This window comes from Haematobia irritans, chromosome 5 (genome assembly GCF_050003625.1).
Source record: "Haematobia irritans isolate KBUSLIRL chromosome 5, ASM5000362v1, whole genome shotgun sequence".
Classification (NCBI taxonomy): Eukaryota; Metazoa; Arthropoda; class Insecta; order Diptera; family Muscidae; genus Haematobia; species Haematobia irritans.
The window spans coordinates 137,980,308-137,993,156 of record NC_134401.1 but is presented as its reverse complement, the minus strand read 5'-3'; the positions used below and the strand labels follow the sequence as shown (position 1 = coordinate 137,993,156).

Below are 12,849 nucleotides of genomic sequence, written 5' to 3'. Positions count from 1 at the left end.
CACAAAAGCTTCAATAGATTGTAAATCTATTTATCTCTGAAACTAATTGACTTACAGACGTCAAATTTTGACACGAATCATTTGAAGGTTGGTACTATATAAAAATAATTTATTGAATACTAGCGACGCCATCTATGTGTCAGACCAGGGACTTATCACCCAACCTGTTATACTCCAGAGACAAAAGAACAATCCAAACAATGGACTGAATCTGGAGGAAGTGCCCCAAAGAAGGCAAAAACAATTCAATCGGCTGGTAACGGCAACGGTTTTTTGGGACTTCAAAGGCATTTTATTGATTGACTATCTGGAAAAGGGTAAAACAATAAATTCAGAGTACTATTGCAACCTTTTGGATCTATTAAATGTACAAATTCGAGAAAAACGTCCTGGCTTATAAAACAAACAAAAAAAAATAATTTTTCATCAAAACAACGCACCAGTGCACAAGAGTGTTTTAACATTGGCTAAAATCAACGAATTAAAGTAAGAGTTGCTTGACCATCCACCTTAAAGGGTGATACGGTCAAAATTTGGTCAAGGGAAAACGCGTGTAAATCGGTGAAATCGTTTATTTAAAAAATCAAATTAAATTTCTTTTTCAAGTTCAATTAGTACAAAATTCAGGAAAAATATTCAGTTAGGCTTTCGCTTTTCCAAATCCGAATTGACGGGCCTCACGCTTGACACCTGCCATCAGATTTTGTACAGCCACCTTGTCCACCTTCTTCGCCGCAGAAAGTCAGTTTGCCTTGAACTGCTGCTCGTCCTTAGCAGTTTTTTTGGTCTTCTTTAGGTTCCACTTGACAATAGCCCGGTATTTCTCAATTGGGCGGAGCTCTGGCGTGTTGGGAGGATTCTTGTCCTTGGGAACCACCTGCACGTTGTTGGCGGCGTACCAATCCATGGCCTTTTTACCGTAATGGCAAGATGCCAAATCCGGCCAAAACAGTACGGAACAACCGTGTTTCTTCAGGAAAGGCAGCAGACGTTTATTCAAACACTCTTTCACGGGAGCCACCGTGGTGCAATGGTTAGCATGCCCGCCTTGCATACACAAGGTCGTGGGTTCGATTCCTGCTTCGACCGAACACCAAAAAGTTTTTCAGCAGTGGATTATCCCACCTCAGTAATGCTGGTGACATTTCTGAGAGTTTCAAAACTTCTCAAAGTTGTTTCACTGCAATGTGGAACGCCGTTCGGACTCGGCTATAAAAAGGAGGTCCCTTGCCATTGAGCTTAACATGGAATCGGGCAGCACTCAGTGATAAGAGAGAAGTTCACCAATGTGGTATCACAATGGACTGAATAGTCTAAGTGAGCCTGATACATCGGGCTGCCACCTAACCTAACACTCTTTCACGTAATATTCTTGGTTGACAGTCCCGGAAGCTATGAAAATGCTGCTTTTCAAGCCACAGGTATAGATGGCTTGCCAAACCAGATATTTCTTTGCGAACTTTGACAGTTTTATGTGCGTGAAAATATCTGCTACCTTTCCCCTTCCTTTTGCCGTATAAAACTCCTGTCCTGGAAGCTGCTTGTAGTCGGCTTTGACGTAGGTTTCGTCGTCCATTACCACGCATTCAAACTTCGTCAGCATCGTCGTGTACAGCCTCCGGGATCGCGCTGGCCGTCGTATTTTGTTTATCATCGCGATTTGAAGTCACTACCTTCTTGTAAGTCGATAGTCCGGCTCGTTTTTTGGCTCGATGCACGGTTGTAGACGATACACCCAGCTTATTTGCGGCATCTCGGAGAGAGAGGTTAGGGTTTCGCTTGAAACTACCGGCAACTCTCTTTGTCGTCTCAGCGGCTTCCGGTTTTCGATTTCCCCCCCATCCAGACTTCCTGGCTGTCGACAAACGTTCCCCAAACACTTTAATTACATTTGTAACGGTTGATTTGGCAACTTTTAGCGATTTTGCCAGCTTTGCGTGCGAGTAGCTCGGATTTTCGCGATGCGCGAGCAAAATTTTGATACGCTGCTCTTCTTACTTGGACGGCATTTTGACAACTGAAAAGTGAATTCCAAAATCAAAATAGGAGCAACATTCTACACACACACACCTTCAAAATGAGGGGTGTTCAGGTTTTTTAAATGCAAAATTGAAAGAAATACGTCAAGTTTATATTGACCAAATTTTGACCGTATCACCCTTTATTTTCAGATTTAGCTCCCAGTGACTTTTACTTGTTCCCAAATCTAAAAAAAATCCTTGCTGGCAAGCGTTTTATCTCAAATGAAGATGCAATTACAGTTGTAAACCATTATTTTGAAAACCTTGAGGAAAATTATTTTAATCAAGGGATAGAATTGTCAGAAAAGCTTTGGACTAAGTGTATCGAAGTTTCAGGAGATTATATTGAAAAATAAAATTATTTTAGAAAAACTAACTATTCCCTTTCATTGATAGACTAAGAAGTTTCCGAACCGCCCTCGTACTTCGACAATTGAATGAATCGAATGCAAAAGTGTAAAGATGGGTAATATTTTGAAAATTCATATTTGTTTTTGTTCTCTAATCCCGAAATAGATATGGACAAAAGCGATATTCTACACTGGAATTAAATTTAATTTACACTGGAATTTAAATTTAAAATAGTAAAATGGTTTAAAGTAATTCGAAAATTAAATAAATTTCATTTACCCATTTGTATTTTGCTATTTTTTTTTTACAAAATTTAGCTTTTTCCTACTACAAATTTAATTTGATTAAGCTATTTTTACTTATCAATAGTTGGCAACACTACATTTGATCTTGCGCTAATAAAAGAGAGCTAATAGTTTTTTGTTTTTCGTTACGCTTTGTCTCTCTGTGTGGTGAATCAATAAAGAATCCATAAACATTTAACATGCTGATTCGGCAAAATTACAGGATATCTTGGGTCAGCATTTTCATTTTGTTTACTTTTTGAGAAGTATGAAAAATGTACAAATCAGTTTAGTTGTACAGACATCGCCAAACGTTGAATAAGAAATTTCTAAAACGGAAAAGCAGAAAATACAAAGTAAAATGCATTTAAAGGCTCTACACATTCATGGAATATTAAGCGGATCCACAACGTTGATTACATTCTTAACGGCTGCAGTTGTCCTTTTGCATGTGGTGACGACAATAAACAATGTCGAGAAAATGTTTTTGGGTATGATATAAAATACATCAGATATTGAAAAAAAATGGATATCTCACTAAATATAAAGACTAAATGGTAGTTGACACAAAGTGTAACAAATTTAAACGATCATATTTTATTTTGAGTGAAATGACACACTGAAAAAACAGTGAACCAGGAAAGAAAATTTTAATTAATTTTAGAATAATTAAATAAATTTTAGAAAATAATAATAAATTAATGATTTTTCAAACTCGTGGTCTTTTTTGAATATTTTATTTATTTGTCCCAATATTTCGTGATTGTCATATTGAATCGATTCTTCAGGGGGTCTACAATACAAATAAATATGACAATCGCGAAATATTGGGCAAAAATAAATAAAATATTCAAAAAAGACCTCGAGTTAGAAAAATCATTAATTTATTATATTATAACTAGAGGTGTGCACGTGAATAATATTTTACTCACGCACACTCACGAAGGAAAAATCTTACTCACGCACGATATTGTTTGGTAGGACTCACGCTCACGCACACTCACGAAAAGAAAATTTGTACTCACGCACGAAAATGTCGTGACTCACGAAAAATACCGTGACTCACGAAAAATATCGTGACTCACGATCAATTTTTTGAGTAATTTACCTTAGCGAGGCGTCTGAAAACATGAGCTTTATTAAAATCGAGAGCGTTATTACACTCTTAACATCCCAGGTGTCACTAAAATTGTAAATGAATTTAACTCTTAAGCGTTTTATGTTGGTGAGCAGGATTATTTTCGTGAGCGTACATCTTTATTCACGCACACTCACGAAGATAATATTTTCGTGACTCACGCTCACGCACGACATTTTGGTTTGTTAATCACGCTCACGCTCACGCACACTCACGCCGTTGCCATGAGCGTGACTCACGACTCACGCGTGAGTCACGAAAATTTTCGTGAGTTACGACATTTTCGTGTCACGTGCACACCTCTAATTATAACATAAAAAGGTCGAAGAAAATCAAAGAAAATAATAATTTTAAAAATTTTTGACTAAACTGTATCAAAAATGCAAATGTCACACCGATTTCACAAAAATAAGTAAATAATTTTCGACAAATTCAAGAAAATTTATTGGACAAAATTATTATTATACCCTGCGCCACACTGTGGAAGTTAGCGCACTGAAAAAAATATTGTCGTGAAATCAAAGATTTCATGTCTTTAAAATACGAATACAAATTTTGCTTGGCATAGAAGACGCATTTCTCTAAAATAAAGTTATTTTCTTTGTCCAAAAGTCGATAAACTTTTCAATGAAGTCGTATTGTCCTTATAATTAAGTGATTTGACTTAAAAATGGGTATCTTAACCTGAAAGAAAAAATTTATAGGCTAAGGTCAACTTGACTTTAATAATTCAGAAAAATTCTTTCAATTTAATGAAATTATCTTTAAATTTGTTGTCTTTTTGCATCTTGACTACAAATCAAAAAATCGTTCAAATATAGGACATGTTTTTTAAAATTTTATTTTAAAGAAGTTTTTTACTTCAAACATAGCATAATTTCTACTGGAAGTCGAGTCCTAATTTGGAAAATAAAGTTGCCGTTAACTCGTTTTTAAAGGACTTTGATAGCATATGAAGAAAAAAAGCTGAGAAAGCGAAAAATTAAAATTTGCTTCCTAGGAGCAAGTACACAAAACCTAAATTTAAAAGAGAATTGTGTCTTAAAAGTATCCTTACTTGTATTCTCCGCTTATTTGGCTCGGAATCAATACCAAATTTTTTAAAGTAAAGACAAAATCTTTGGAACCGAGTATGCTTTTTTTTCAGTGCGCATATGTTTTATATATTTTATTTATTTGTCCCAATATTTCGCGATTGTCATATTGAATCGATTCTTTAGGGGGTCTACAATCAATATGACAATCGCGAAATATTGGGAAAAAATAAATAAAATATTCAAAAAAGACCTCGAGTTAGAAAAATCATTAATTTATTATATTATAACATAAAAAGGTCGAAGAAAATCAAAGAAAATAATAATTTTAGAAATTTTTGACTAAACTGTATCAAAAATGCAAATGTCACACCGATTTCACAAAAATAAGTAAATAATTTTCGAAAAATTCAAGAAAATTTATTGGACAAAATTATTATTTTTTTACTTATTTAACAAATTTTAGAAGTTTGAAGGAAAAAATTGCAGTTAAAAATTACAAAATTGTCTTTAGTGCCACACGAAGTTCTTGATAGTCGCATTATTGGTAAACTTTATAAATTTTAAGAAATTCTGAACTATTTTTTGGGAGACTCGAATTTACACAGAAAAAAAGCATGCCCGGTTCCAAAGATTTTGTCTTTACTTTAAAAAATTTGGTATTGATTCCAAGCCAAAGAAGCGGAGAATACAAGAAAGGATACTTTTAAGACACAATTCTCTGTTAAATTTGGGTTTTGTGTACTTGCTTCTAGGAAGAAAATTTTAATTTTTTGCTTTCTCAGCTTATTTTCTTCATATGCTATCAAAGTCCTTTAAAAACGAGTTAAGGACAACTTTATTTTCCAAATTAAGACTCGACATCCAGTAGAAATTATGCTATGTTTCAAGTAAAAAACATTTTTAAAATAAAGGTTTGAACAACATGTCCTAAATTTGAACGATTTTTTGCTTTATAGTCAAGACGCAAAAAGGCAACAAATTTAAAGACAAATTCATTAAATTTAAAGAATTTTTCCGAATTATTAAAGTCAAGTTGACCTTAGCCCAAACATTTTTTCTTTCATGTTATGATACCCATTTTTAAGTCAAATCACTTAATTATAAGGATATTACGACTTCATTGAAAAGTTTATCGACTTTTGGACAAAGAAAAAAACTTTAAATTGCAGAAATGCGTCTTCTATGCTAAGCAAAATTTGCATTCGTATTTTAAAGACATGAAATCTTTGACCTCACGACAATATTTTTTTCAGTGTAGTTAATCTTTATGCAGCCTTTGTGTATAATTTTTTCCTATGCTTTAGTTAATTTAACGTACGAAAAAAATTATTAAAGTCATGGAAACTTTCTTAAAACTTAATAATTCCGTGAACTAAAATAGAATTAAATCAGCTTTAGTGCACTGCACTCACTTGTTTCTGAGTGCAGATATGAGTGAAAGTGCATTTCAAAATCCATTGATTTAAAGAAATCGTCCTTAAATTAAACTGTAATATTGAATCTTTAGATTTAAGATGAAAACGCTTCAAATATAGGCCAGGACTTATTTTGAGGATTTAGTATCTTTGGTTTAAAGTTTTTTTGGAATTAAAAAAATATTTTTTACTTCGAAGTATCCGTCATAATTTGGATTTTTATACCCTTCACCACTACTGTGGTACAGGGTGTAATAAGTGTGTGCATTTGTATGTAACGCCAAGAAGGAGTAATCATAGACCAACCTTTTAGTATACGGATCAGCTTAGAATTAAATTCTGAGTAGATTTAGCGATGTCCGTCTGCCTGTCTGTCTATCTGTCCGTCTGTCTGTCTGTTGATGTATTTTTGTGTGCAAAGTACAGCTCGCAGTTTTTGTCCGATTGTTCTAAAATTTGGTATAGGGTCCTGTTTCGGCTCAAAGACGATCCCTTTTGATTTTGGAAAAAATCGATTCAGATTTAGATATAGCTGCCATATATATTTTTCACCGATCTGGTCATAATTGGCGTGTATATCAACCGATCTTCCTCAAATTCCGTACATTCGAATATTTTATGAGTCTCGAAAAACTTGCAAAATATCAGCCAAATCGGTTCAGATTTAGATATAGCTCCCATATATAGCTTTCGCCCGATTTACACTCATTTGCCCACAGAGGCCAATTTTTTGCTCCGATTTAATTGAAATTTTGCATAGGGAGTAGAATTAGCATAGTAACTATGCGTGCCAAATTTGGTTGACATCGGTTCAGATTTAGATATAGCTCCCATATATATATATTTTTCTCATTTCGACAAAAATGGTCAAAATACCAACATTTTCCTTGTGGCGATTTAACCACTGCTTAGTCGAAAAGTTGTAAAAATGACTAATTTTCCTAAACTTCTAATACATATATATCGAGCGATAAATCATAAATAAACTTTTGCGAAGTTTCCTTAAAATTGCTTCAGATTTAAATGTTTCCCATATTTATACCCTTCACCACTACTGTGGTACAGGGAATAATAAGTTTGTGCATTTGTATGTAACGCCAAGAAATAATTGTCATAGACCCATCTTTTAGTATACCGATCGGCTTAGAATTAAATTCTGAGTCGATTTAGCGATGTCCGTCCGTCTGTCTGTCTGTCTGTCCGTCTGTCTGTATATGTAATTTTGTGCACCAAGTACAGGTCACAGTTTAAGTCCGATCGTCCTCAAATTTGACATAACGTCCTTCTTCGGGTAGAAGACAATCGCTATTGATTTTGAAAAAATCGGTTCATATTTAGATATAGCTGCCACATATAGTTATCACCGATTTGATCATAATTCACGTATTTATGAACCGACGTTCTTCAAATTTTGTACATCTGAATGTTTTGTCAGTCCCGTAAAAACTACAAAATATAAGCTAAATCGGTTCAGATTTATGTGTAGCTCCCATATATATCTTTCGTCCGATTTGGACTTCTATGGCCGCAAAAGCGAGAGTTTTGTCTTGATTTGCTTCAACGAGTGCGTTTAATAGTATCGTTAATTGTGCCAAATTTAGTTGAAATCGGTTCAGATTTAGATATAGCTCCCCTATATAACTTTCGTCCGATTTTGACTTATATGACTTCAAAAGCCAGAGTTTTGCCCTGATTTGATTACAATTTTGTACAAGGAGTACATTTAATAGTATAGTTAATTGTGCCAAATTTAGTTAAAATGGGTTCAGATTTAGATATAGCTCCCACATATATATTTTTCAACCGATTTGGACTTATATGGCCCCAAAAACCAGAGTTTTTCCCTGATTTGCTTCAAATTTTGTACAACAAGTACGTTTAATAGTATCGTTAAGTGTGCTTAATTTGGTTAAAATCGGTTAAACCGACTTGGATTTATATGGCCTCAAAAGCCAGAGTTTTGCCCTGAGTTGCTTGAAATTTTGCACAAGGAGTACGTTTTATAGTATCGTTAATTGTGCTAAATTTAGTTGAAGTCGGTTCAGATTTAGATATAGCTCCCATATATATCATTCGCCCGATTTGGACTAATATGCCCACAGAGGCAAAAGTGCTACTCTGATTTACGTGAAATTTTGAAGAGGGAGTAGAATTGAACTTGAAACTTTGCACAGGCAGTAGAATTAAGGTTCTGCATATGCGTGTTTATTTTGGTTGAAATCTGTTCAGATTTTGATATAGCTCCCATGTATATCTTTCGCCCGATTTTCCGTCATACGACCACAGAGGTCAAAGTTATAATCCGATTTCCGTGAAATTTTACACAGGGAGTAGATTCAATATAGTAACAATGCATGTGAAATTTGATTGCAATCGGTTCAGATTTCGATATAGATTCCATATATATGTTTTTCCTATTTAGGCAAAACCGGCCGAAATACCTACATTTTCCTTATCAAATCGCCACTGCTAAGTCGAAAACTTATCAAAATGACTCAAATTTTCCTATTACTCTATTACACATCTATCGACCGATAAATCATAAATACACTTTTGCGAAGTTGCCTCAAAATTGGTTCATGTTGGTTCTGAACTAACATTGTGTTCCACCTCAGCGCATTAGCCGACTTAAATGTAAAATCTATAACTATTGCAGAACTCTGTACAGATCTGTTCAGATATAACGAGTATATGTGTATGGATTCATATAGCATCCAACACATTGGACGGATTTGATATGGTATCGAAAATGTGGACTTACAAAGTGGTGCAGAGTATAATATAGTCCGCCCTGCCCGACTTTAGACTTTCCTTACTTGTTTTTTACTAACATTGTGTTCCACCCTAGTGCATTAGCCGACTTAAATTTTGAGTCTATAGATTTTGTAAAAGTCTATCAAGATCTATCCAAATCGAGTGATATTTAAATGTATGTATTTGGGACAAACCTTTATATATAGCACCCAACACATTTGACGGATGTGATATGGTATCGAAAATTTATCGAAATCTACAAAATTGGTGCAGGGTATAATATAGTCGGCCCCGCCCGACTTTAGACTTTCCTTACTTGTTAAACTGGCATTTGTTTGTACGTGAATGTCTTTGTTAATATACCGGAAAAATAAAATGAAAAATTCGATAAATGATATCTGTATCCTAATTTTAATTTTACAGATTCTAGATTTAAAGCCAGGTAGGTCGTAAAAAAATTTCCTTATTTTAAAGAACCCGCATCTTTGGCTTGGAATCAATACGAAAATCCTTAAAGGAAGGTCAAAATCTTTGGATCCAAATAAACCTTTTTTGGGGTGTGCATTTGTAATTCAATTTAGTTAAAATTTTCTGAAATTAATCTTAATTTTCAAAAATTATCCATCCTGTTGGGCTCACTGTTTTTTGAGTGTAACTGTTATTTACAGTTTGGCAAAAACACTTCATGTCATCTCCTCGATCTAATCAGTCGGTTTGTATTAATTATTTATTTTTCAGATATTTTAATAGGTATTATATGTGCATGTGCATTATTGGTGGTAGCTTCGGGATTGATGATTTTTGGTATTGTAAAGGTATGTAAGTAGTTGCTCCGTTTCATACTGAAATTGAGAGATTATGATAATATGATAATATACCTACTCTTTATGATTTGTTAGAAATATGAATTGATTATTCTTTCGTTTCGTTTATTTATTTAGAAAAGTCCATTTTTCCTTTTACCCTGGTTAGTATTAATGACTCTGGCATCAATAACATCCTGTGTTTTCTTTTTCGGTGTATTTTTATTGGCTGCTCATTGTGACATTAAAGCATTTCTTGTATTTATAAGTGTCGGAGGTAAGACAACAGAAATCGATTTTGTTTAATATTTATAATTAATAATTCTAATACATTAATTTCTAGCAATAAACGCCATGATCTTATATCCAATATTTGCTTTATTCTTTGTGCTACGTGAGGCTAGAGCAGGACGATTGCAGTTACTCGATTAGCATAGTCCAATTCTTGATTATTAACAGTATTCCCAACAAGATATACATTCACATCCATTTTATAAACTAACTCGTGAAATAAAATTAAAAGTAATATAATTATTCTCAATTTTGTATTTAGACAAACAGGCACTGATAGATGGTTTTTTTTTCACTGGGGAACGGAAATGAAATTTTGTACTTAAAAAAATCTTTAAGAAGAAATAAAACACGTTGGAGATAATAGTGGTAATAGCTATCAAAATTCTCATGACCATTAAACACTTGACATACATAGACATTTACATCACATTGAGGTCTATTTATCCATCTCCTTATGTTCGGAATATTACCTTCAAAGGCGTAGGAAGGCCTTTGGGGAGGGGACTTCAAACATTATAAGTGAAGTTGAAAACGTCATAGTACTAGACGGGGAAAAGAGAACTCGAAAGCCTACGAATACAACAGAGGATTGTAAGATCGATGAACACAAAAGAAGACAAGGACAATACAAAAGCACAATATTAATATACGGGAGCCACCATGGTGCAATGGTTAGCATGCCCGCCTTGCATACACAAGGTCGTGGGTTCGATTCATGCTTCGACCGAACACCAAAAAGTTTTTCAGCGGTGGATTATCCCAACTCAGTAATACTGGTGACATTTCTGGGGGTTTCAAAGCTTCTCTAAGTGGTTTCACTGCAATGTGGAACGCCGTTCGGACTCGGCTATAAAACAGGAGGTCCCTTTTCATTTAGCTTAACATGGAATCGGGCAGCACTCAGTGATAAGAGAGAAGTTCACCAATGTGGTATCACAATGGACTGAATAGTCTAAGCCTGATACATCGGGCTGCCACCTAACCTAACCTAACCTAAAGCACAATATTCCATTGCAATAACTTAGAGAGTACAATTCTGTGATAATAGTTTTTAAGTCTGATTGTACACGTTTTACATTAGATTATTGATTTATTTATATTTTAATTGTCGTGAAATTCAGTTTTTATATAAAATAAGTGAAATAATTGGAATGTAAGGAACAAAAAATTGTAAGTCAAACTTAAAAAATCCAGAAAAAAATTAAATTCATATATAAAGTTATTACTCCTTCAATAGGTTTATCAATAAAATCCCTGTTGAAAAAGTCGGAAAAAAGCCGACGAAACGTCCAGGAAATGATGAAATAAATTTGTTTTATTTGCATCTTCAAAAAATTTACCAAAAATAGCCCATCACAAAGAATTAAAAAATTATAAGTGAATGTTCGAAGTCTGATATTTATACCCTGTGCCACACTGTGGAACAGGGTATTATAAGCTAGTGCATATGTTTGAAACACCCAGAAGAAGACGAGATAGACACATGATGTCTTTGGAAAAAATGCTCAGGGTGGGCTCCTGAGTCGATATAGCCATGTCCGTCTGTCCGTGAACACATTTTTGTAATCCATCGACTTCAAATTTGGCAGAAGTATGTGTTTTGGCTCAGAATAGAACCCTATTGATTTTGGAAGAAATCGGTTCAGATTTAGATATAGCTCCCATATATATATATATATATATATATATATATATATATATATATATATATATATATATATATATATATATATATATATATATATATATATATATATATATATATATATATATATATATATATATATATATATATATATATATATATATATATATATATATATATATATATATATATATATATATATATATATATATATATATATATATATATATATATATATATATATATATTTATTTATTTTTAACTCCGATTTAGTTGAAATTTTGCACAGCGAGTAGAATTAGCATTGTAGCTATACGTGTCATTTTTTTTTTAATTTTTTAACTAACATTGTGTTCCACCCTAGTGCATTAGCCGACTTAAATTTTGAGTCTATAGATTTTGTAGAAGTCTATCAAATTCTGTCCGGATCGAGTGATATTTAAATGTATGTATTTGGGACAAACCTTTATACACATTTGACGGATGTGATATGGTATCGAAAATTTAGATCTACAAAGTGGTGCAGGGTATAAAATAGTCGGCCCCGCCCGACTTTCATTACTTGTTTTTAGAATGTGATTTGTGGTAGAGTTTAAAAAATCTGTAGTATGGCCATACGTTCTTGTCGTGTCTCTAAAGATATGTAGGATAAAACCCATGGGTTTATATTTAGGCACCTATGGGTTCTGTGAATTCCAACTGCCAGTTGTATGCCGATATTTTCTTACTATTTTTTCATAAGGAAAAGTAATTTTCTAATATGGGTTCATATTAGGATTTCCCAGCAAAAACTCATATTACCAGGTATGAGTACAAGTATGCCTGCGCCAAATTAGGTAACAACTTATTTGTACATATATCAGCAGTAATACTTTTATATGGGAATGACATTGGAGGAAAGTGCTTCGGTGCAAGCATACCAGCAGTCGAAAAATAAGTACTTCGTCGCAAGCATACCAGCTCTTTAAAAATAATAACTTTACCATAAATATACTCAAAAAGAGCGAGCGTGTTGCTGCTCTCATATCTACTTATAGATTTTTTTCTCTCTCTCAAGTTAGTTTCGTATTCTCGGGCCTTTTCTCCCTCTTTCTCTCCCACTGTTTA

At 33.6% G+C, this 12,849-nt stretch overlaps 1 protein-coding gene across 2 annotated transcripts; it reads left to right on the top strand.

The window, feature by feature from the left end:
• The first annotated feature begins 2,869 nt into the window (after positions 1 to 2,869).
• LOC142237714 (uncharacterized) lies at positions 2,870 to 10,334 on the top strand. Of its 2 annotated transcripts, none has more exons than XM_075309109.1 (4): positions 2,870 to 3,147; positions 9,739 to 9,815; positions 9,942 to 10,080; positions 10,147 to 10,334. In XM_075309109.1, the coding sequence occupies exons 1-4, from the start codon at positions 3,018 to 3,020 to the stop codon at positions 10,233 to 10,235; spliced, it is 435 nt and encodes a 144-aa protein (XP_075165224.1). In that variant the 5' UTR covers positions 2,870 to 3,017; the 3' UTR covers positions 10,236 to 10,334. The 2 variants fall into 2 exon arrangements, with proteins under 2 accessions (XP_075165224.1, XP_075165225.1); XM_075309110.1 differs by having other exon boundaries at positions 2,880 to 3,147; positions 9,751 to 9,815.
• The last annotated feature ends 2,515 nt before the right edge of the window (positions 10,335 to 12,849 follow it).